Consider the following 23,422-nt stretch of genomic DNA (forward strand, 5'->3'; position numbering starts at 1 on the left):
GGGGGCATCACGATGGATTGCCTTTTATATATAATTAGCCTGTCGAGTTATAAACTAAAGAATACTAAGGCATACGGAATAGACTGGACCTAAGCTACTATGGTAGATAATTACCTGCCAGGCGTATTTAGTATTTGACTGCATACTGCAAGATGATATAACTGTGCTGGGATACATTCATCAATGGACTTTCTGGCACTAGATTGGTCAATTGCTTAAACAGTATTCTTACCATGGGTATTTGAATAATAGACAAATGATATCAAATGACTCATACAATGACTGCTTGCTGTACCTATTATTTGCATAAACACGCATAATTGACAATATATCGTATCATCATATCTACTCAGTTTCCTCCCTCACACAGCGACTCACTTCAACAGCATCCAAACACCCCTCAGGCTGACTGAGCACACTCTGATAAACCAGATTCGGGTTGCCAACAACATCAAAACGAGGCTTATCATCCTGTCCCACAAAAGACTGAATCGTCCGCTCGGGGATCCCCTCAAATTTATACCCCGTGGAGCCCTTCTTAGCCGCCTCACGCTTCTGCTCGACCGTGCTGCGAATGTATTCCAGATACGGGGGGTTACCGGGCTTGATCACATTATCAGCTGCGAGTACTGAACCAGGCGAGATCATGCGGAGGTGCTCGCATAACTTGACATCAGTCGTGTAGGCGGGTTTATAGTGGTCGATAAACATCAGCTCAACATGCTTCACCTGCCCCGTCGTATACAACTTATGCAGTGAAACATCACTCCGACCGACTAGAATCCTCACAAAATCACGCAAACCCGCCAACTCAATCAACATATTCGCAATAGCCGCATACTCCGGATCCAGCTCGAGAGAGAGATACTGCTTCCCTCCCGCGCGACGGACAGCATCACCGAACAAGATGGCCGAATAGCCCACATACCCACCTAGTTCGATCATGGTGGCAGGTTTGACTTCGGCGATGAGATCGAGGACGACTTTCCCCTTTGCCGCGCCGACATTCATGAAGTGGTATTCTTTGTCGAAGTCGTCGATGAGGTCGAGCACTTTTTGCGGGTGGCCTTGGATGTCGTCCAGGTTGGGTTGGTTGTAGATGAAGTGGAGGAGTTTGAGTTCGCGGTCATCGTCGCGAGCGCCGGGGCGGGGGTGGAGAGTGCCTGCGTGGGACATTTTATATTTAATATATTAAATGGATATGTAGATGTGATAGAATTGGATTGGGGATGAGGTCTAAGTGAGTACGTCGGGATAGTTATATAGACCCTCGGGGTCGGAGATAAGCTGAGAAGGGAGTGCAAAGCCGAGAAGAAGATTCAATTATTCCGCTCATGGTCCGCTCATATTCCGTGATTGATAATAGATCTAGTATATTAGTATGATTAGTTGATAGAGATTGACTCATTGCGGAGAGAAATGACATCGGAGATAGTCAAGTAGTATCCCGATAGTATGACTGTCATGAGTATTATTGACGTCTTATATAGGTGACTAGATCTGGAACAGTCTATATCGATCGATAAGTGGATCAGTAATGGCAATAATAGACCATTTATACCTACCTAATGATGGTGGATTAGGTATCATTATCAGGTACAGTGCATTGCATTGCCTCGTAATTCTGTAATACCATTGAATGCCCTACCATCGCCCTGCTTGGGATGAAACAACACTTCACATGAAGAGCAGCATCACCAATCTGTCGAACCATCACTGGCCAGAATGCTAAAATGGAGTCTCGAGATGTAATAATGCAGCGATGACGTGGTCAACAGCTGTAACATTCCCGAGGTTCAGCTCTACTATTTGACCCCTCGTTCACCAGCCATCGTGAATATTCAGCTCGTTTTCTTCACAACATTTTTTTTTTCCTCTTCAACATCATGGCTGTCTCTACAGTCCGTCGTGCCTTGAGCCCTTGGCCCAAAGACTCTACCTTTACTTCCATCCTCTCTCTCTTCCACACGCTCGTCCATCTCGTGCGCATCACCATCTCGTTTCTGCTCCTCCCGCTCGACAATACCGTGCTCTTGGCGTCTTTTCTGGTGGGGCATCTTCCTCTCCCAGCCATCAGCCCAGCTCGACGACGACGACAATCCGTCCTACGCAATGTTCACTTTTATCCCAAAACCGTCCTCATCACTGGTATCGACACTCCTCATGGCCTCGCTCTTGCCAGAGGTTGGAACGATGAGGGCCATCGCGTGATCGGCGCCGATGTCACCAATCTCCCCATCCGCTCGGGGGAGAGCATGTCTCGATCGCTGACTTCATTCTACCAAATTCCTAAATTTCAATATGTCTCGCGACTCCTCGATGTCATTCATCGGGAAAAGGTGGACATTTGGATCCCTTGTTCCGAAAAGGTGTCGGTCATGGAGGACGCCATGGCCAAGCAGGTCATTGAGAGTCGCACCGAGTGTAAGAGCATCCATCTCGACACGGAAATGGCAAACCAACTCGATACGCCCGAATTGTTTGTCCGGTTCCTCCAAGAGAGAGATCTGCCCATCATCGAAAACCACCAGGTGCAGTCGCGGGATTCCGTCCATCGCATTCTGCACCGGTCGCCCAACAAGACCTACCACTTGCGAAAGTTGAATCCCATCGTGAAGGACAGCCAGGTCGTGGCTTTGCCCAAGAGGACGCTCAGCATGACTTACTCGGAGGTTAGTGAGATCAAAATCACCAAAGAGACGCCATGGATTTTACAGCAGCAGACTCGTCTAGGCGAGTTCATTGCCGAGGTGCTGGTGGTGCGCGGGCAGCTCAAAGCCATCAAGATCCGCCCGGCCAAAGAACAGCCCAATTGGGGCGAATCGCGTCTCGACAAAGCCCTGGCCTCGGCAATCCACAGAGTCATGGAACGGTTTGCGACAAAAGGTGGTTCGCGATTGACCTGTCACCTGTCGGTCAACCTCATGGTGGACGAGGAGTTTGACAACAACTCTGTCCGACATGTTGTCCACATTGCAGGCTGCACGCAAGGGGCGCGGGCTGTCAAAAACCTCCTTCTTCACGAACCATCCACTTCCATCTCTGCCGGGTATCTGGCCATGTTGTCGGATCGCCCCAGGTCTAAAGACTTGCCGGGAGAGGATATCATCTCCACCACTCGGAAGCCGGGGTTCAATGTGTACCGGACGGTCAGAGCGTTCATCCTCACATTCATCCCTTCTCTACGCCCGGTAATCAGGCGGTTGGATAAAGTGATGGGCGGACTCGGCCAGTTCTTGTTCTGGAAGGACTCGCGATTCTCGTATCTGGACCCTCTGCCATGGTGGTGGCATGCACATATCTACCGGCCACTGCAACACGTTGGTATGATCCTTCACCAGAGGGATGAAAAGTGATTTTGAACATGGTTATGTGTTGGATATTGAATGTGTTACGAAGAATGATTTTGTTTTTGATTGATTTGGTTTGCGACTATATATGAGCACTGGGCAGCATGGGCGGCGTACACAGAAAGTATGGGGCACTGGATGCCGATCATACTCGATACTACTAGATAGATAGTTACAGATGGATGGAGATGTTTCATGCAGATTATCCATCCTGTATTCTACCTTTGACTTTTCTGATTGTTTTCTTTTTCTTTCTCTCACATGTCATGTGGCCAAGTGGGCCAAGAGTGGCTGAAGTGTTCCAGGAATAGATCCGTTTCCTAGAGAACAGCTGAGCTGAATAGCATCACTTATACGGGTAATACAATGATACTTATCCTACCTATCTACTTACTGAGTAGACTAATAGATGCTGGATGCTATAAATACAAATTCTGCATACCGATCTAGCATCTAGGATATGTAAAGTGTTGATCGATCCGATGCAGTATCTAGTTACCTAGAGCAACGGGTTCACGCCGACTTTGCAATCAAGCGCCTCGATCAGAATCACTGCATAATATTGCTGTGCATTTATCAACTCAATAAATCGTACATTGAATCCTCCGTGTAGCAGAATCAAATGTATTCTATTTATTAAAAACGACTGCCTGCTGTTTGCTCGGTGGATCGTTACGCGGCCTGACAGTTTTAAATTACGGGCAGCAACATTTCCTGCCCGCTCGTGCCGTTGGCCACACTGCGCTCTGCCACTTCTGCCTCTTCTTCTTCTCCATCTCAGCCTTCACTTCCATCCTATCTTCCTCTTCTCCTCTTCTCCTCTTTGTCATTCTAACTGTGATATCACCTCTGGTATCGCCCGGATTTCCTCTGCATATCCCTCGGCTCCATCTCCACCTCCACCTCAGCTTCGATCGGCTTCTCCCGCAGGCGGTTTTTCAATGCCCGTGTAAACAATCGCTTTTTCCACCTCACCTTTTCAGTGACGCAGTTACGAACCCACATAAAAGTCGTTTTATCAGCATTCTCGCGATCCTCGTTATTTCCATCCTCTTTCTTCATCGCCAGCGATCCCCCCCGCATCCTCTACATCCCATTGCGCAAACATGAAACTAGCCAGACCTTCCGTCAATCCCGGGCGGGCAAAGAATATCGTCCACGCAGCACAGGCCTTTATCATCTTCCTCGCATGGGCTCTTACTATCGCCGTCTTCACCAAGGGCGATGGGATTGATGGGCGTTCAGCGTGGTATTTCGCTTTGGTGAGTTCACCGTTACGTATCTTTCGGTCAGGCGGGTTGGGCTAATATGGTTGTTTCTTGGTAGTGCTGGTTTACGATCCCTGGTTTGATTTACCTCGTGGCTGTGCCTATGTGGCCGCGAGCTCGTCGGTTTGGAAACGTCTACGCCTTTGCGACCGTCGATTGTCTGTATACCATCTTATGGTTCAGTGCGTGGATTTGCGTCGCTTCTTATGTTGCCCAGGGCAAGGCCGAGGGCAAGAGCAGTGATAGCGACAAGGATAGCAACAGCAACAAGAACGGCAAGCGGGCTACCAGTGGCAGTGGATGCGATAACTGGAAGTATGGCAGCGCTTCCAAGTGCAAGATCAGTACAGCTACTGTGATTTTGGGAGTTGTTGTTTTGTAAGTTGAACTTGGAGACAAGATGTTGGTTTGCGATTTGCTAATTGGAATAGCCTTCTCTTTGTTGTCACGGCCTTTATGTCTTTCCGCAATGTCATGCACTTCCGTCGCACCGGTACTCTGCCCGACGCTGTCTCCGACCCAACCTTTGCCGCCCAGTCCAAGGCTGCCTTTTCGTCCAACCCCGCTCATGACTTTGAGGAAGAGGAAGATGACTTCCGCTCTGGTCGTGCTGGATTGAGCACTGCTCACAGCGATCGCGATGAGGACTACGCCCTGCTTCACCAGAGCGAGGTGGACGATCTGACCAGCACCGCTGGTCGATCTGCGATGCACGGAGGGTATGATCCCACTGCATCCAACAACTCCGGATCAGGTCTCCATGACTACAACACCGGCTACGGAGGCGCACATGGGCAGCATTACATGCCACCCTCGGACTATGGATCCAGCCTGAGCGGTGGGTACGGACGTTGACGCTGAGGGTGATGTCAAGTTTGAAACGCCAATTTTTCTACTTTTGTATCTTCGAAATGACCATGGAGCGGTCTTGGCGGGCGCATTTCCGTATTTTATCATCTGCTTGTTCTTGTTTATCTCTCTCCGTTGTTTTGATCCGCAAAGCCAAGTTCTGCATTTGTTTTGTCAACTCTAGGTGATGACTGTATGTTGTGATTGATACATAGGGATAAGTCCCGTTTTTCAGCTGTGCTCAGTACCATACCTATACCTATAGACTATAAGATAGAGATACCAATGTACTATTGAATCGGACACAACTGCCTTGGACAGCCTGGACGAGTGCCTGGAATTCCGCCCCAAGAATATTCTGCCACCGCCTTGCGCGGTCTGCTCTGGACAGCTTGCCAGCAACCAGCTATCCAACCCAGCCTCTCATATCCATCTTGCTCGTTGGTGGTATTGATATTAATTAATATCGTATTAATTGATTCTGTGGTGGGTACTATCTACGATATATTGTTTCGATTCAATACTAACTCAGCGCAGTCCACGACCACGATTACAATCAAACATCAAACATCATCAATCAGACATCAATACGACAACAAGACACATAAACCAGAATCAACCAGAATCAACCTGAACAAAAGCAGAAAAACCACCAAAATGGCCAGCAGCATCGACCTCTTCAACCAACACCCCCTCCACCTCGACCCAACCTCCAAAGCCATCACCCTCGACAGCACGCACCCCGACAGCACAATAAGCGCCGAACTCGACACCCTCAACACCCTCCACCGCTCCCTCATCAGCCTCGACCCCCCCAACATCCCCCCTCCCCCTCTCCCCATCAACCCCAAGCGCAGCGCCCAGATCACCAAACTCCGCGACTCGGCCAACACAGCCTACCGCAAGACCAACCACGCCGAGGCAGTGCGGCTATACACGTTTGCGATCGATATGGCTGTTTCCCGGCCGGGGTGGGAGCCCGTTGCGCTAGCGAGAGACGAGCTGAGCGCGCTGTACGCGAACCGCGCGCAGGCGCAGATGGCGCAGTCTGCGTGGCCGGAGGGATTGATCGATGCCAAGTGCAGTGTTGAGTGTAAGGGGGTGGGGAATGTGAAGGGGTGGTGGCGGATTGGGAAGTGTTTTGCCGAGATGGGGAGATGGGAGGAGGCCAAGGAGGTTGTCGAACGGGCGTTGGATGTTGAGGGGAAGAGTGGTGACGGGGGGAAGGAGTTGAGTGCGCTTTTGGAGGAGGTTGAGGCTGGTTTGAAGAGATCTTCTTCTTAAGCGACTGAGCTTGATTTCATGGACTATGAAATGTTGACTACGGGGGGATTGAGATTGAATGTGCATGTGCATGATTTCGGTTTGCGTTCGTTATGACTGTTCTTCTGGCGTTGGATGGAATGGATTTCAGCATTGATTAAGTTTGATAATGGTACTGTCTAAATCCACTGTACTTTGTACAATTCTTCCAAAAATAATGCACACATACACAGCATATCACCCAGCTAATCCTGTCTACCTACATACTAGCCAGCAGGTTATAAAAAAGAAACAGAAAAGAAATTGCAAGTTCCGACACGGGGAATCGAACCCCGGGCTGTCGTGTGAGAGACGACGATGTTAACCACTACACCACATCGGATGGTTGTTGAAGATTGGTTGCTGTGAAAAATTATATTCGAGGCAAAACTTGGTTGGAGAGATGTGGTGGGGCGCTGGGGTCGGTTCGGGATTAATGCCGGGTGTTTGATTGGTTGGTTGTTAAGGGTTCGTAGGGCTAACCTAACACCGGACGATATCTAGATGATGGTGGAAGATGAATAGATGGGAGATCGGGTTGTGGTATCTATGAGTTTTTGAGAGTATTATGGTCTTATCTCTGGAAAGTACTTATTATATAGATATTTGGGTGGCAACTGTAGATGTACAAAGTTGACGTACGATATAGACCAGCTCGTTGAAACAAATGCACGACTCAGATCATGACCGGGAGGGTCTCAAGCTGACCGACGAGTAATGGCAATAGAGAAGATTCCCACAAGATAGCACGTAACCTCCAACTTAAGACAGCCGTAGCGATGAGAAGTACAATCGATAGAACCACAGCTGCAGCGGGAAGGATAATCCACGGCCAGCAACATGAATCAATATGAAGTCACGGTACGCCCGCCCATTGACACGGGAAGCCTTGTTGCCGGAACAAATGGTATCAGTCATACTGGTGGCCATTTTGTCCATTGACTGGGTCAAGTTGTTGCCATCGTATAAAACCGGGCGGATTGAAATCCTGCATAAGAGTTGGTCTTATCACGATCTAGCGAATGTTCCGCAACAAGAATGCCATTGAAGAGTCTGGTCATTGTCCGTAGCAAAGGGGATCAAGCGGACGTGTTGATAATGTACGTTGAAATCTCCGATAGGGTATTGCTCCCATTGAATGGGCTCAGATATACGTAGAGATCGGTATGAGTATGGCTGCTTTTGCGACGGTCACGAACACGGATGCGACTGCGTTGGGCGAGAGCCGGTATTCCCAGTTACTGATATCGCATAATGCCATTATACCAAATGTCCAAGCACTAGCACATTATGCAGCGTTATATGAAGCCAAAGAAATGATAATGCCAAGTCGGATTCGGATTTTGATGGGTTTTGAGGACTATAAAACTGTTTCAAGTCGTAGACTATGCTTTATTCTATCACCGCGGTTTGTCTTGTTTGCTGCTTTGGTAGATAGACGGGATGATGATTCTGCCCTGAAGATGCGGAGTGAGGGTATATAAACACCTTTAAAATGGCTGCTCAAGTTCTTCAATCAAAGAGAGAGAAAGCAAGATCAAGATGAGCAATACCTGTTTCATTCCTCCCTCTAGCAAGGTTGCCTTTGTAACCGGTGTCAATGGCATCAGTGGTCATGCCATTGTTGAACGCCTCATTCGAACTCTCAAGTCGGAATGGTAAGTACCTTCATCGGTATAAATTCCAGTTTGAACTAATGGCACAGGTCCAAAATCATCGTCACCTCGCGCAGACCCCTAGACAACTACTGGGTCGATCCGCGCGTGCAATTCGTGGCACTTGACTTTTTGCAACCCAAGGATAGCATCGTCGAGAAGATCAAGATTATCTGCAAGGATGTCACCCATGCGTACTTCACCTCGTATATCCACGACAATGACTTTTTCAAGCTGTCTGAGAAGAATGGCCCTCTCTTTCGGAACTTTCTGGAAGCGATTGATGAAGCGTGTCCTGAACTTCAGCGTGCGTCTACAGACAGGAGGAAAGGTATGTCCGCCATCTCTGAGAGTGGTCGAGATTCTGACTTGTCACAGCATTACGGATTCCAGTTTCGAGAATTCAACATGCCTTTCTTCGAGGATACCCCTCGAATTGAAGGACCCGGGTCCGGGTCTATCTTCTACTACGAGCAGGAAGACGACATGATGCGCATCCAGAAACGTCGTAATGTCTGGCAATACAACATCATCCGGCGTATGGGTATTACCGGATTCACACCCCAATGTAAGTCCCCTATCAATGGCAACTTAGATGCGCTAACCGGCCAGTCTCGGGCATGAACGAAGCAATCCCAATCGCGCAGTACTTCCTCATCTGTCGCGAACTCGGCGAGAACCCCAAGTGGCCTGGAAACCTGAAAGGCTTCAACCGAGTCGAGGACCAATCCTATGCACCCAGCATTGCCGATCTGACCATCTGGGCGACGACGCAGGAGCGGTGCCAGAATGAAGCATTCAACCACACGAACGGTGATGCTATGGCGTGGAAGTTTCTGTGGAATCTATTTGGCCAATACTTCAATGTCGAGATTGACGCCTTCCCTGATTCAACCGTTGACACGAGCAAGCCTCAGATCGGCCTGGGCGAGTGGGCCAAAGACAAGGAGGAGGTCTGGAAGGGCATCGTGGCCAAGTACGGGGGCCGTGCTGAATCGTTCCAGATTAACAACTTTGAGTTTATGAATTGGGGATTCACGCCGGCTTCTCAGGGTAGACTGTTTATGAGTACTGTCAACAAGGCCCGGCGGTTTGGTTGGGACCGCATTGATGATTCGTATCAGGCTTGGATTGACACGTTCCAGTCGTATGAGAATGCGGGCATTTTACCTAGTCATCATCTTTTTCAATAGACTGATACATGGGAGGAAATTGACATTATAAGATCATGTTGGCCAGTTAATGTGTTTGCAGTTGACTAAACCGGACCTGCGGCATCTAGTAGCTTATAGTTTCTAATAAGGATTTATGTTGGCTGAAAGAATGAAGTGATGGCGTGTGGTTTTCAGATCAAGTGTCTACTATACAAGCATGTACATTATTATTTGAGACAAAAGAAAGATAATATCACATAAAGCATGTCGTTAGTTGAAGTCATGAAAATCCCTCCTGTTCACCCGGGCGTTGCCATTGGAATCGTCGGGGTATGCAGGTTCGTGGGTGACTTCAATGGTAGTATGCTGATACACCATGCCCATCGGTGCTAGCTCAACGTCTCCCTTCCCAATCATTTCCTCGGTGGAGTCACTCCGGGTACGAGAAAACACCCCGCCCTTAACGGCGTTTGCGGTAGATGTTGCCGTCTTATCATCCATCGTACCACCATACGATTTCTTTGCGCTGGTGTTATTCGGATAGCTGTTCTCGTCCTTGGCCTCTGGCTCGAGGACAATACTCCTCCGCGTGAGGGTGTACATTAGTGCATCGCAGGTTCCTGAACACGCCATAAAAGAACCTGCAACACAGAAGTAAACGACACTAGGCGAGTCTCCATGTGCGGAGGCCATGCGCCCCGCTGCAAGAGGCAATGACACAATAATATAGACGATCGGATACATGGCCATATGGGCGATCACCTTCTTCAACCGGCGCAGACTCTCAGAGTTCCTTTGGCCTAGAATGGCGGATTCGGCGATCTTTGTACGGAGTTGGAAGAACATGATTGCGTAGAGGACGATGGTAAAGAATTGAGCAGCGAAAATCCAGAAATAATGGGTCCAGAGACGCATTGCTTCGTACTTGGGCGTCATCCAGCACTGATAGAATGTTAGAAGAATCATAGGTTAGGGTTGAAAAACCTACCCAAGCAACGGCAGGATACCAAACATATCGCCCGTATGTTGCGATGGGAATGATGACCATCAGTACACCAAACACCCATAGACCCACGATTGAGGCGACAAAAATTCGGTGTTCGAGTTGATATCCCATGCTGACCGAAAGAAATGTATGGACGGCAATGGCGAGGACGAAAAGCCCACTCATAGGATCACCAACCTGCAGCCATATTCCCTGAAGGAAGCATGCTGGATCCGAGGCTTTAACGGAGTTGGTAGCAATCCAGCGAAGACTGATGATGAAACCCAGTCCCTGGAGGAAATCGGCTAAAATGAGGTTGTAAATGAGGACGACGAACTGGTTGTATCCGATGTACCGTTTGTAGTATTTCGTCCAGAAGATCATGCGATAGGTGAAGAAAACCAGCAGAGACGAAGTGGCGATTAGAGAGATTGTTGCAAGAATTGAAATGGCAATCAGACCATCTCGTTGAATGCGTGGAAGGTTCAAAATGGCCTCGCCCTCCTCTGAGGCGGACCTCGTACCTAGCCCCAGCATGATGAAAATATGGTCGGTCTTAACTCCAATGGAGGGGAAATCAAGGATATAAGCCCTCCCCCCGATTATCAGGTTGGTCACATCAGGGGTATTAGTGAGTGGAGATCAACAATGCACGTCGTAAAGTCAAAACCATCGTGAAAACAAGCAAAATCTGCAAATCAAGTGCGGGTTTCGAGCTGAACATCTCCGACAACTCCGCCGTAGGATTAATTGACTCCTATCCACACCCGCAGTGGAGCAGACTTGATATTAAGCTTTTATGGGCTGCGATTCCGTCAAACCATTTGTTTAACTGGTAGCTGATCTGCTAAAAAATAGCCAAGTCCATCTGGACGGAGTAAGACCGGCTACCGGCATGGTCTTGATAGGCCGGCGAGATTTTCAGGAGAACTGATTGTCCCCAATGCCAATTAGGTACTGGAAACATTCGTGATATTTCCGGTTAGTTTATTGACGCCAAGTGGAGTGCAATATCGGGACACTAGAGTGGCCATGACTCGACACGTGGTTATTGACTAGATTTGAAACCATAGCGGGGATGAGATACGGAGTTGCCTAGAAGACCGAGTCAGAAGGACCGTGTCAAGCTCAACAGAACTGGAAGATGTTGCGAACCGTATTGCACGTTCTTTTGTCCCTTTCAGACGAACAGGACAACAGGCAGCAGATGCGGCTCCCGGGTACACGGAGGTGGGACGGATGTGGAGAATACTCAGTATTAGCCTTGCTTCCACGATGATCATCATTAGTAGTGTGGACAATCAGGACTTGAGGGTGTGGCAAATGATCAATCATGGCAGTGTCGAAGCTGACGATGATGGGATGATGTGACAGGTTGTCTGGCGTTCTGGAAGAAGCCGTTGACACGTCACGGGACTCCTTCCCTTTTGGGCAGAGTATTTTGGCTGTTGGTCTCCAGCATATTCCAACAGCATAGTATTATTCCTGTTCACTGCCACAGCTCTATTCGCCTTTTATCGACAAATATCGATAATGAACAGTGGAAGTAAGTTGACAGATTAAACTGATCCATACTGACAAGATATAGAAACTGCGGTGGATGACACATCATGTTCCCTACTATATAATCCCCGTCCATGCAGATGGAAATAATAATTGAATCAACACTGAACACCAAACAAAGCACCCCAAACAGCATAATAAACACTCCTTCACATAATCCAACCCAGGTTCACAGATACACCTTCTTTCGCGTCCACTGGATACCACGCTGCTGGAGGTCACGAAGGCTTTCCAACGAGCCGGAGATAATATCCACCTCCTTTTCAACCTCGGAGGGCAATTCGATCGGAAAATGGGTCATGGTGAAATCGGCCGGTGGGGAAGATTCAACGGTCACCTTCTTGTCACGGAGGTCAATGGGCATCTGCTCAATTAATTCGGTCTTGCTGTATCGGTCCACAACTGAGGAGGTAAGGCGGGGGAACATGATATACCAGGTTTTGATGGCCATTTTGTTGTTCAACTTGGATGTGTAGATGAGTATGGGAAGTAAAAGAGTAAGAAATTGGATGGTTGACGAGGATTGATGTATCTATTCGAGGGTGTTTATACCTGGCACTACAAAGGAATAGACTTGATAAAGAAGACCGATGAGTGACTCAAAACTTCTCCAGTCTTTCATTTTTGTGCCCTTTGTATACTACAAGGGACTATAGGTTATATGGACATCAAAGCCATCGAATCCTGACAATGCTATTCCTTGTCATCCACTGAGTTTCACATAACAGAGATTTATACAAAGAATACTGATATGGCATTCTATCTGCGAATTTCACCACTACTTCTACACACTGCAATACCAAAAGACCAACCGAGCCTAACCCACACTGATCTATGATATAACAATTCAAGCAAGACACTTATAAACCAAACAAAATACCTAGAAAACAGCAATAAAACACCTCCCCTCCATCAATTTTTATATCAGACTACCCCACATTCGACGGAGAAATCCCCATAATCCACAACCGCCGCTCACCGTCCTGCTGGTTCTCAAGAAGACGATCCGTAGCATACGAGGCTATATCCTCATACACATCAACATCAGCAGGCACCACTACCAGGACATAAGCCGACTTTAAATCAGTGCGCGAGGGACAGGAGTCAATGGTTACCCTGTGGTAGTGGAGGTCAGCGAGCATCTCCTCGATCAGTTCAGAGTGGGTGTATTCAGGCACGGATTTTGCGCGGATGCGGGGGAAGATGATGTACCAGGCTTTGGTGGACATTTTGCTTGGATGGTATAGATGGTATAGAGTAGAGTAAGAAGTTGGATGGTTGATGGGGTAATTGGATAGATTAGATGTATTTATACTGGAGGAGGAACCCAAATGCATTGTATAACAAAGACCGATAAAATGCGGCATATTAAAGAACAGTCTTTATGCACTTACAATGAACTATATATGGACATCAAAGCCATCGAATGTACAACGGCCACTCCTTGTCAAAAGTGCCATTGTGTTTGACATAATAAAGCCCTTTGTCAGTGAAATGAAACGCATACAGTCTACAGAGCAAGGGCCCATTAAACCCAGTAGGGTTTTAGCATTTTCAAAAAACAAATCTAGGATCTTAAATTTGCAAATCCCATACAAATTAAAAAAACAACTCCAAAGCCAACCTCATCTGGCCTAATAAGCAAACCTACCTAACAATCCATCCTCCCTGCTTACTGTTATTGGCTGGCATTGGATGCTTCTTTCAGTTCGTGGAGGGTGGTTTGGAAGGTGTCGATGAGGGTGTCCAGAGAATGTTGGTGTCTATCTATCTCTGCATCCGACGGCGGGATATACGCCTCGACTGCCAGACTTCATAATCGTCCCATTTCGCCTCGAAGATCCGGGGTATTTTATCCAACAGCATGATGACTTTCCATTAGCTTGATAACCACAACGCAGATCAACTCAATCCCTCTCAATCTGATACACAGAAACCCTCTCCTCAACCGCCGCCAGCTCAGCCGTCGACACAACCGACAAATCCAACTCGGAACGAAGAATATTCAACTCTGATCGCACAATTGTCACCCAAATCCGTTTATACACATCACCCGTCGTCCGATTCTCCACCGTCACCCGATCCTGTCGCTCGATTTGCTTCCGTTTATGTGCCGCATTCGCCAATCGTGACGATCGACGAACAGACCTATACCAGTGAAACGAAAGATACGACTTGTCCAGCCCCCAAGCATTTCATTTCATGCGTTTCTCGCCATCTCCAGCCCCCACCCGTTGACTTGGTTGTTGGCGTGGTCGAGAAAGAACTGCGGGTCTATGTCGAATATCGCCCCTACTCGAAGACACAGGCAGGGAGTCAGGTCTTGGACGAGGATATATCGAGTGGAAATCGATTCCGAGTCAGCGGTTAGCTGGTGGTGAAGGTCACTCGGGGAGATGTGCGGATGCCAGCTCAAAGACTCTCGTAGGCGCCCGTATCCACGCTCTGGAAAGTCGATGAGGGTGATGGTGGGATTCCCGAATTCGATATCGTGTTTGAAATAGCCATAGCCGGGACTTTGTCGATGAAGCGGTTGATTGTTGCTCGGTAGCGGTGTTCTTTGCCTTCGTCCATTGAGATATGGATGTTGGATATGCTGATATTTGAACAATGGACTGATGCTACGTAGATGGCAAGGGTTAAATACTGTTGTTCTTAAAGGATGCCAATGACACTAAAATGTGATGATAATTAGCGCTGCATAATACAGTATTGCAAATAATGATAACATTGTATTTAAATAACAGCAATCCAGACATCTATATCAACAAACAATGAACAACATGGAACACCAATACTAATGTCTATCTCAACCCCAGCGCAGCCTTCTTCAACAGAAACCACTTCTCATCCCCACTCTTCTGCACATTCCGTACACAATCCGACGCATAAAAGATGACGTCCGCCTCACTCTCCACATCCACCGGCGTCTTGACCGGCAGAACCCACAACGCAGCATGCGCGGGATTCTGCGTCGTCTCGATGATAATGTTCTTCTCGCGGAGCTCGATCAGCATCTGGTCGAGGAGTTCGTGGTTTTTGTATGTAGCGTGGTTCTGGATGGTGATGTTGGGGAAGAAGACGTACCAGGTTTTGGTCATTTTGGTGGCTGTTAGGGCTTTGTAGGTAGTAGTAATAGTGGTGGAAGAATAGTAAAGAGTAGAAATAGAGATTGGATGTGATGGCGATGGGCATTAGCTGGTTCGATTCGATGTATTTATATTGTCGAGTATAAAGACATGATATGTATAAAGATCTTTCATCTTATCCTTTGTATAGATACAATGAACACTCATAAGCCAGACAATCGACCTCTTTGTTAGATAATGATATTTCAATCGAGGGCTTTATCAAATCTCTTGTGTGATATCAAAGACGCTGTTTCACTGAAAGAACTAATATGCAAAGATTAATCTTCAATCCTTTTTACTGGATATTGCCACTAATATCCATCACAGACATTGCGTCTTGATTCGAGAGTCTTTGTAGCTTTTATAAATCATGTTCCTACTAGCTTTGGCTCTAGCTATCTTGTGGGCCATGACCCACAGTGCGTTGACTTCCTTTTATTATTGTTCCAGCGTGTTTGTCGTAGTGGCAGAAATGATACCTGCATCTCTGCAGTTTTTTGATGCTCCATATCGGATGCTGTCCAGAAACATCTTTGTTGATCGACACAATGAATGGTATGGCACGTAGAGTGACAAAGACTTTTCCTCCGTCTATCGCAAGTGCTGGCTGTTGAGATCCCCCAAACCTGAAACGGGCCATACATCTGTTAATGTACCTATGGTAATCATCTGGTAGAGCCTGCACGAGTCCAATGAAGAAGTCAGACGTGTGCTTCCCTGGCAGCAACCATTGGGCAGCTGGACAGCCTTCTTTTGGCTCTCCGACCAGCGCGAGGTATCCTCTGTATATCGGGACCAAGTGATATCACGAGCCCTAATTCTCACGCCTGAACCGCGCGGCGTATGTGTCTTACGAATGTTGTCTGACTCGTCGAAATCCGCTGGCCAACGTTCATGGCGCTGATGAATTGACGCCAACTCGGTAACGACGTACACATTGGAAAAAAGCCAGAAGAGTCACATATGTCGAATTGTGATAGGATGACCAAACCATAGTTGATTTCTGCCACACAAGTCTGGATATATGCATCGTTCCATGATGCAAATATCAATTCATCGGGTATTCCACCAGGTTTGGCTATGTAGCATGAAATTGAGGCTCTGGACAATGCGATGCTGTTATTCATCTTGTTTTATCAGCATCACATTCAAATATCCCCGTAGCATGTACTCACCGGCATGGAAAATAGTCAGTCCATCGAATGCACTGCAGCTTTGCAATATTCATGCAGAGAGGTAAGAAACGCCTTAATCCAGTCGAGGCTAATGAGAGGATACTATCTATCTCCATCATTCATCCAACGGAGCATAAGCCTTCATGTCAGATCTCGCTTTTATCAGGTTCTTTCGGCATTGTTGTCTTGATCGAGAAGCAGGATGTATTTCTCCATTGCTTTTTCGAACTTGCTTGACTCAGGATCTAGACAGACCGTTTGTAGTTATATGAATACCAATGGGATGAACATACTCCAAGGATATTGGCGTGCATCGACCAGCATGTCAGTGCTATTTCCATCACTTGAAATGATAAGATCGAATAGAATCAGCCAAGGAATCAGTTCGAGGTAGATGTAGAGACCAGCAGATTTTATCACAACAAAGACAGCCTATGGATACTTAGGGTGACCTTTTTTGTGATAGAGAGACTGATGGTAGCATCTGTTGGTGCGAATATCATCTCTGCTCCTTTGATAAACCCTGGAAGACTGGCGAAGATGGATTGTGCCAGAGTAGACGGATCTTCCCAGTCTAGGGAATCATCAGTGGCATCAGCACCGTTGCCGCCGGAGTTCTTCATTGGGACAATTCTCGAGTAGTAGTCACGCACACGAGCTGTAAGCGAGAGAGAATACGTGAGATCGATCGTCATGATTCTCATAGGTGGTATATCTTCTCCAATGCCCTTTTTTTTTTTTTTTCAAGATCATGGAGGTTGACATTCGCCCATGGCACGTTGCAACGCCATCTTCATGATCACTGGGATGGCGTAGAATCATCTCGGGCGGATAACTGGCCTGGCATGCTGAAATGTTTGCGCAACGGTTGGTGTAAAGCGAGACAGGAAGCATGAAAGAACATATATTCAGTACCTGCGAACTGTTTCCAACCACTTCCATTGATCCTCGTTCGGACTCTCCAATCCTTGCGATCCACAATGGGCAACAAGCGTAGAAAAGAACCACCGTGCTGCAGAAAAGAAACATCGTACTATCTGTTGTACTATTTCATCAGGCGGCTGCAGGTGATCCTCGCTTGATACTGGAGAATGTTCATGGGAGATCTTGATATTTGTGTGCCATGCATATTCATTCTCCCGTGTGCTGTTGGGTTGGTGTAAAAAGACATGTTGAATGGTCCCATATCGCCATATGCGGTGGGATGAATGTGCTCCCATGATAGTGGCATTGCTCTGCAACAACTTTAGCATTTTTGTTAGAGACTTTCTCAATTTCCGTTTATTCCAGCTAACGCGTTCATGGTATCAAGCGCGTTTGGGGGACGGATGGTGCATGGACGATTGCATGGCCCATTGGTTCGGATAGACCGGATATCCGAGATATTCAGTCAATCTGTTGGCGTCAGAACGATATGATCAGTATTCCCACCCAGTCGAAAGAATAAGGCTGGATGACCCGGACCATCTTGCTCCATAGAGCACCGTCCGTGATGGCTGTGTAGGAAGCGTTCTGGAAGGTCGCCCGGAGGTTCACATGGTCAAGAACACACTGCGATCTTGCATTCAGGATGAGGTCCCAGAGAATGGGATAGGTCGGCATGGAAAACTGGTCGATCCCGATGCATTTTTAGCTGTAGCGTTTGTGCAGTAAGAGCGCTGTTTCCGCTTGGATGGAGTATAAGCTAGCTTGCATACTATGCAAAGGATAACGTATCTTGCGGATGCATTTGGCCTTGTGGCTTGGAAGCATATCGGACTATCAATAGAAGGGTTAGTATTAATCTTTCTATATCGCCTGCTTAGATGTATTCAAATTTATTAACTTACCTGAGTTAGAGAGAGGTTTAGAGATAGTAGAAGCTGTATGCGATGGGAGATAGGTTAAAGGCTAGTGTAGGTATTAACCGAATGAGGATTAAAAGATTGAAATATTGTCAATGGTTCGTCATCTGATAGCTGGGGATAAAAGCTTCAATTTTGACGACTGAATGCAAGTCGCCGACTGCTTGAACATCTGGCTCGTTGCAGACTGGGAGTATAAGACAACCATTAATCATCGATGAGTTTCTGCGTTGTTATACAATCACAACTCACGAGACATTGTATTTCAGATGTCATGATTCAGGGACAGTAATCAGTACGGACTTCTAGCTCATTCGATGTGCTGCAATTCAGTGGACCATGACCACAAGTTGAAGTTGGTGTATATTCTTTTGAGTGTCTTTTGTTGCAGGAATTTCCAAAGCTGATTCGATAGAGACCAGATCTATATAGCCAGTTAGTCAAAATGATCCAGATAGAGATATTTTATAGTTCAAGGTAAAAATAACATACAGGGTCGCGGGGAATGTATGTTGAAGCACACACGAGAGCCGCTTGGTATTGCCAATTTCTCTCGAGCCTTGTATTCTAAACAGTGCGGGATTGGCACAAGGTGTTATGGAGATGAAAAGGTCTTTGAAATCGAGATTGCAGATAGAAGCATTTGATTGTCGTAGCCAGGTGTCTGTCACTGTTATCAGTATCATATAAAGACGCTGAATAGACGACGTACAGTGATTTGTAGACATACAAGGCATATGCTTTGCCCAGTCACGGATGATTGGGACTGTTAGCCACATTGCAGCCGCAGTTTCTGTTCCATCATGGAGGAATCTGTTCAGGGCTCTGGTCGCTTGTGACCACCCGGTTATATGGTTGTTTGTGTTTTCATGAACACATGCAGAGCAAACATTGCGAGTTGTCGAGACTAGACATGTCAGTTTGTCCGTGTATGAGCAGGAGAGACATACATACTGTCATGTGGAGCAAGGATATTTGCACCTGTCTTCATGGTCTCTTTTCCCAGCGAAACACCTGAAGATGGTGTAGTGGCTGGGGGTATGATTCATCGCTGGCCGGACTGAGGTTCATTACATACATAAAGAAGAGCCATTACTTCATTCTCTCAACACTGCAGAAACGACGCATGGCGCGAAATGTACAAAGAAGGGTCCCGTAGACAAAGGGGCAGACATAACAGGATTTGCCGCATGTTGCCAGTCAATCACCTGCAGAGCCATGTTGCGGATGATTGCCCCCGCAGTGTTGGACAAAAGGCAGAAACCTAAACAGTCAGTATCAATACAATCATGGATTAAAGATGGCATACAGGATATAAGAATCATACTGAAGCTCAGGAGTGACATCAAGAACCGCGAGGCAGCAACATCTCTTCCCAGGATAGAAAACACAACGGCTGTACCAGGTACAGCCAACGCAGGAATTGCAATAGGGTATGCCTTCGTATCGACTCTGTTGTACTGGCCGACAGAACGACCATCATTCATCGGAATGTCAATATACTATAGGTACATCTCGTATATTGCAGCACATGAAAGACAGAGCAAGTGAGCTGCTCCAGCAGATGACTGATCTGTCAGTACATTATCTGGAGTCATTTCTTCAGCAATGCTATGCTAAACTTGGCCGCCTGCACGGCCAACACTCACCCGGCGGCATTGCCTCTGACTGTTGAAATTCGTTTCAACAGATTCTATTTGTCGTATTAAGCAGAAGGATGTGCAGAAACCTGTTGTCCACAATTGCGATTTGTTTCATCATAGTAGGCTTCGGTAGATGCAGACCAAGGAATTGAAGTCCAATCCAGAACAATCACATTAACAGTAAAAGATGATCCACCACTTCAGGCATCCAGTAGAATTGTAGGATGAAGCAGATCATTGCATGGAATTTCCACTGGGCTTGGTGGTGACTAGAAAGAAAGCCATGTTGAGATGATGACACCCAGCCATCAAATGCACAAAACGCCGGGAGTGTCTGTTGTACAAAATGTTCCCTTGGTTCTGCCTTAGGAGCTCTGGATTTCTGAAGTCTGTAGGAAGCCAATGTCGATGATTCGAATGGAAACTGCAGTCTGCCTTTCCCATGACAGACAGATAATGCCTTCATAGCATGGTGGTCACAAACCGCTCCTCAGGGAGTGAAGCAAGGACAATGGACTGGTGCCATTTCGTTCCTATTGTCTTGATGATATGTGTCTCGCCCATGATCAACCGGTGGAACATTCGTAGCAGGGATTGCGAGTCAATATGATCGTCTTCTGTCATTGTGATTAGAGCCCTAGCACCGCGTGTTCATTCCGTTGTAGTCTGGAGTATGGTGTTCAAGGATATTTTTTGGGCGTCTCTTGTAGGGTACTTTTGTAGCCAGAAATGGCTCGATCGAAATAGAAGTGACAGACTGAGGCCGAGGTTGTTGGATGTCTCATGCTCAACAAACGCATTTGTTCTCGATGTGGCGGTATATAACCGTAATGTTGGAGACACTGCAGCATGATATAGAATGAATATACTCAAAGCCCAGTCCAGTATGGATTCATAGGCGAGATCCTGTCTATACAGTTAGTATGGTCTTGATATAGCATAAAGATGGACATACCATATGGTGTCTATTATCAAAGGAGATATGTCGACATGATTTTTTTCGCCGCAGATCGACGCCCTGACAACCAACAAATATGTTGCGATGTCTCTAATCCCTGGATTCAGGTTGTCCAGGATAATATATAAGCTGTTCTGTCGCGAATGCTTTCTGATGGAGGTAATAAATCCATCGTATCCATGCAAGAGATATGGTTCATCATCTTTCGTTGGTATTGCCGGATGAAAGTGTCCAATAAAAACTTCGAATAGAACCATAGACATGAGTTCATTTCAAGGAGATAGACAGAGTCGAAAAGGCAAGACAAGACGATCCTGGGCGGTCATAAGTGACGTTGACAATGTTGAAGATATTATCATTGATATCCTCCGCCAGGTCAGATATAACAGTCGTATTCTCCGATTCAATCTTTTAGGATTTCCTGTGTGGATCTTCTAGAGCTTCCGATAATAAATGCCTGCGTTCATACATCGTTTTTGTTGATTTGGTGGAATATCAGTTGTCACTCAGAAATGCATGGCTTGCACCCGCTCAGGCTCGATGTGAGATAATCTTAGTATCTGTATAGATTAGCACATGTCCAATGCAGCATGATGATACTTACTGTCGAACACACAAGATCCAATGTTTTGGCATTGTTTCTTGCTCTCCAACTTAATTCAGCCAGCATTATAACAAATTGACACCTGCCAGACAGTAGAGAAATCCAGCCGAAAACAATCGCCCTGGAAATAGTTCGAATACTTTGCGTTCTTCCTAGTCGCGATTCAGATGCTTTCCGCCTCTTGGGTCATTGGCCGTTACACCTCGGCCATCCGGGTTTTTGAAGTAGATGAAAGGAAATCAGATTCTCTGGTATAGGATCTGTAGGGTCTGATGGCCTTGCCCCAGGGCGACCTTGCTAGGGATCTGTCGGAGGCAAATGCTTCGACCTGGGACGGGTTGAAACAAACGGTTGGGAAGGATTGGATTTTCCTTAACAACAGAATCGTGGTCGAAGAAAAGTGCACAATCCAAGATTGATATGAGATGGAATGATATGGAAGGAATACCATGGTTCAGCGTATGTTCATCTGGATACGCTAGCATGTATCTGACCTCTCGATGATAGACTCACAAGCACAATCCGCTTTTGTCTGTCGAGGACATGAAATTTCTTTGAGTAAGGTGATGGAGCTCTAACAGCAAATTTATCATATATGTCGAAAATCCTGTAAAGAAGTCAGCATCACCCATATACCAAACCATGGGACTCACCAAAAGAGGCCAACTTAGGCCTTCTGTTTTGGTCTTCAAGATTGAGCCAGAATAAAATCCCGAATAGTAATAGGGCAGCCGGACATTATAAACACAATGGAAGCGTGTCGAGATTGACGGTGCATAACCCATTCGACGGGAAACATACTCCGGGCAAATTTGATTTTCAATCACGTATCTGAACCATAACCACGCGGTGATAGTATATAAAAGGGAATTATCGTATTCGTATGCTGGTAGCACCAGCCAACCAGCCTCATATAAGATGCAACTTGGCCTAAGAATAATCAGCAAATGACGATATCATCAGATACAAATGCTTCTCACCGAGATCTGCCCTGGTCATATCACGAACCGCAATGATATGCCAGCATTGCGTCTGATCTTTGGATGAAATGTTTATCGCAGAGTATATATAGTCGGTTATATTCGAATCGTTCATTGCAAGAAATGTCCTCTCCGGTGGGCTGTCGTGAACGCGCGGACAGTTTGTTCGAATACTCTATATCTTCAGTTACCGTTTGGATCAGAAAATATCACAAAGTTGACAAACCCTTCTAATTTCCATTATGTCTTATATAAGCCCTCTACCTAGTATAGACCGGTTAGTCCTCCGATGTTCACTCTAGGGGAAGCCGATTCCTGACAGTCCAGAATGTTCGAGAGATATCTATCATAGCCGATTTTGGTACTGTTTTGTGGTAGAGTAAGCATCTCATCAAGCCCTAATAACACAGTCAGTCTAAGAACCGCTAAATCAAGAATAAACCCACTTTGTACATCTCGAAATCCAAGACACCCATGTATCAAACCAGTTTTGGTACCCTTTGCCACGGCCAAAGAAGAACTGGAGATTCCTCGTTCTGGGGGTCATTACGTTTGTTCTCTTTGGAGAACGCAGGAATCCTGTGGAATCCCAGACTTCTGGATAACAGGATTATAACTGCATCCGCCTCGGACCCTTGAGATCCATCCACAGTCTAGACCCTAGGATGGGAACACCAATCTGTTTGGCTAGTCCGAGTAGTTCGACGGTTGAATGGGAAATATGGGGATAGAAAATAGGTGGTCTGGTATATATAGTCGTGGCGTACGTCGTCGCGATGCTTAAGCATTGGGACCGAAGTGAAGACTAGGGCCCCTGAATCACCGCCGGGGACTTCTTGTGACAGTATAGCGGAGACGTGTGTCCTGGCTTTGCTCTGGTAGACAGTTTGGGATAGACGACGGGATTGAGTAAGTTATAACAGGTCTGGGAAGATTGGATAGAACTATATATATAATAAAA

At 46.7% G+C, this 23,422-nt stretch overlaps 8 protein-coding genes and 1 non-coding gene across 9 annotated transcripts; 3 read left to right on the forward strand and 6 right to left on the reverse strand.

The window, feature by feature from the left end:
• Positions 1-345: 345 nt before the first annotated feature.
• On the reverse strand, positions 346-1,176 carry ASPWEDRAFT_167493 (O-methyltransferase; the record flags this gene model as incomplete). The annotated part of the gene is made up of 1 exon (XM_040830153.1): positions 346-1,176. One exon carries the CDS (start codon positions 1,174-1,176, stop codon positions 346-348), a length of 831 nt encoding a protein of 276 aa, XP_040695154.1.
• Positions 1,177-1,816: 640 nt separating this feature from the next.
• ASPWEDRAFT_35039 (uncharacterized protein) lies at positions 1,817-3,788 on the forward strand. The gene has a single exon (XM_040834136.1). The coding sequence runs from the start codon at positions 1,887-1,889 to the stop codon at positions 3,354-3,356; it is 1,470 nt and encodes a 489-aa protein (XP_040695155.1). The 5' UTR covers positions 1,817-1,886; the 3' UTR covers positions 3,357-3,788.
• Positions 3,789-4,456: 668 nt separating this feature from the next.
• ASPWEDRAFT_48052 (uncharacterized protein) lies at positions 4,457-6,751 on the forward strand (the record flags this gene model as incomplete). Its single annotated transcript, XM_040837053.1, has 4 exons — positions 4,457-4,612; positions 4,677-4,996; positions 5,050-5,460; positions 6,112-6,751. The coding sequence occupies 4 exons, from the start codon at positions 4,457-4,459 to the stop codon at positions 6,749-6,751; spliced, it is 1,527 nt and encodes a 508-aa protein (XP_040695156.1).
• A 289-nt stretch (positions 6,752-7,040) lies between these two features.
• On the reverse strand, positions 7,041-7,112 carry ASPWEDRAFT_t23. Its single transcript has one exon. It is a non-coding gene; the product is annotated as a tRNA-Glu (tRNA).
• A 1,199-nt stretch (positions 7,113-8,311) lies between these two features.
• Positions 8,312-9,801, forward strand: ASPWEDRAFT_732323 (SDR family oxidoreductase; the record flags this gene model as incomplete). The annotated part of the gene is made up of 3 exons (XM_040839298.1): positions 8,312-8,427; positions 8,475-8,992; positions 9,037-9,801. 3 exons carry the CDS (start codon positions 8,312-8,314, stop codon positions 9,615-9,617), a joined length of 1,215 nt encoding a protein of 404 aa, XP_040695157.1. The 3' UTR covers positions 9,618-9,801.
• A 47-nt stretch (positions 9,802-9,848) lies between these two features.
• ASPWEDRAFT_100207 (uncharacterized protein) lies at positions 9,849-11,100 on the reverse strand (the record flags this gene model as incomplete). The annotated part of the gene is made up of 2 exons (XM_040827285.1): positions 9,849-10,520; positions 10,567-11,100. The coding sequence occupies 2 exons, from the start codon at positions 11,098-11,100 to the stop codon at positions 9,849-9,851; spliced, it is 1,206 nt and encodes a 401-aa protein (XP_040695158.1).
• A 1,195-nt stretch (positions 11,101-12,295) lies between these two features.
• ASPWEDRAFT_179210 (uncharacterized protein) lies at positions 12,296-13,384 on the reverse strand (the record flags this gene model as incomplete). Its single annotated transcript, XM_040831788.1, has 3 exons — positions 13,242-13,384; positions 13,065-13,183; positions 12,296-12,589 (listed from the first exon to the last, which is right to left on the reverse strand). Exons 2-3 carry the CDS (start codon positions 13,083-13,085, stop codon positions 12,296-12,298), a joined length of 315 nt encoding a protein of 104 aa, XP_040695159.1. The 5' UTR covers positions 13,086-13,183; positions 13,242-13,384.
• A 610-nt stretch (positions 13,385-13,994) lies between these two features.
• On the reverse strand, positions 13,995-15,227 carry ASPWEDRAFT_179211 (uncharacterized protein; the record flags this gene model as incomplete). The annotated part of the gene is made up of 3 exons (XM_040831789.1): positions 13,995-14,274; positions 14,358-14,642; positions 14,941-15,227. 3 exons carry the CDS (start codon positions 15,225-15,227, stop codon positions 14,034-14,036), a joined length of 813 nt encoding a protein of 270 aa, XP_040695160.1. The 3' UTR covers positions 13,995-14,033.
• Positions 15,228-18,297: 3,070 nt separating this feature from the next.
• Positions 18,298-19,466, reverse strand: ASPWEDRAFT_269575 (uncharacterized protein). The gene is made up of 5 exons (XM_040832928.1): positions 19,231-19,466; positions 18,989-19,183; positions 18,769-18,940; positions 18,529-18,700; positions 18,298-18,463 (listed from the first exon to the last, which is right to left on the reverse strand). Exons 1-4 carry the CDS (start codon positions 19,265-19,267, stop codon positions 18,556-18,558), a joined length of 549 nt encoding a protein of 182 aa, XP_040695161.1. The 5' UTR covers positions 19,268-19,466; the 3' UTR covers positions 18,298-18,463; positions 18,529-18,555.
• Positions 19,467-23,422: the final 3,956 nt, after the last annotated feature.

Source organism: Aspergillus wentii (assembly GCF_001890725.1).
Source record: "Aspergillus wentii DTO 134E9 unplaced genomic scaffold ASPWEscaffold_1, whole genome shotgun sequence".
In the NCBI taxonomy this organism is placed as follows: domain Eukaryota; kingdom Fungi; phylum Ascomycota; class Eurotiomycetes; order Eurotiales; family Aspergillaceae; genus Aspergillus; species Aspergillus wentii.

Bases quoted from the DNA above. Each gene is read 5' to 3' on its own strand.
- ASPWEDRAFT_269575 (XM_040832928.1), bottom strand. From the start codon at position 19,267: ATGAAGACAGGTGCAAATATCCTTGCTCCACATGACA. The intron at 19,184-19,230 runs GTATGTATGTCT...TGACATGTCTAG, and splicing joins TATCCTTGCTCCACATGACA to TCTCGACAACTCGCAATGTT. The intron at 18,701-18,768 runs GTATGTTATTTT...CTGGCTATATAG, and splicing joins CATACATTCCCCGCGACCCT to ATCTGGTCTCTATCGAATCA.
- ASPWEDRAFT_35039 (XM_040834136.1), top strand. From the start codon at position 1,887: ATGGCTGTCTCTACAGTCCGTCGTGCCTTGAGCCCTTGGCCCAAAGAC.